Source organism: Myotis brandtii, unplaced genomic scaffold, assembly GCF_000412655.1.
Source record: "Myotis brandtii unplaced genomic scaffold, ASM41265v1 scaffold10, whole genome shotgun sequence".
Lineage (NCBI taxonomy): Eukaryota > Metazoa > Chordata > Mammalia > Chiroptera > Vespertilionidae > Myotis > Myotis brandtii.
The window spans coordinates 3,106,939-3,107,198 of NW_005353325.1; the positions used below are offsets into that span (position 1 = coordinate 3,106,939).

At 62.7% G+C, this 260-nt stretch overlaps 1 protein-coding gene across 3 annotated transcripts in view; it reads left to right on the forward strand.

Annotated features, from left to right (window-relative positions):
• The window catches only part of DCUN1D4 (DCN1, defective in cullin neddylation 1, domain containing 4), a 66,781-nt gene that overhangs the window by 905 nt on the left and 65,616 nt on the right, over window positions 1-260 (forward strand). The window contains exon 1 of one of the 3 annotated variants that reach the window (XM_005853156.2): window positions 52-176. The exons of 1 other annotated variant lie outside the window; for it this stretch is intronic. In XM_005853156.2, coding sequence (XP_005853218.1) covers window positions 146-176 — 31 coding nt within the window. In that variant the 5' untranslated portion in view covers window positions 52-145. Of the gene's footprint in view, window positions 1-51; window positions 177-219; window positions 241-260 lie in introns of those variants that run through there. One more of the 3 variants, XM_014534520.1, reaches the window with a different exon arrangement.

Genomic DNA, 260 nt, shown 5'->3' on the forward strand with positions numbered 1-260 from the left:
GGGGTGCCCAGATGAGGGCTGATGTAACGGGAGAGCGAGATGGTGGGAGGGATTGGGGCGTGATGGGATAGTTGGGGAGTCCGGCGGGCGGAGGGGCATTGGAAGACTGCTGGGGTAACTGGGAGTGGCACCTGGGGGTAATAGGATGGAGCAGGTGCTGGGAAGGCAGAGTCATTGTGAGTAAGAGGAGAGGACGGAGCGGAGGGTTTGGGGTACAGGATGGGGGCCGGGGTAAAAGAGGTGCGGTGTGGGTGAGGGGC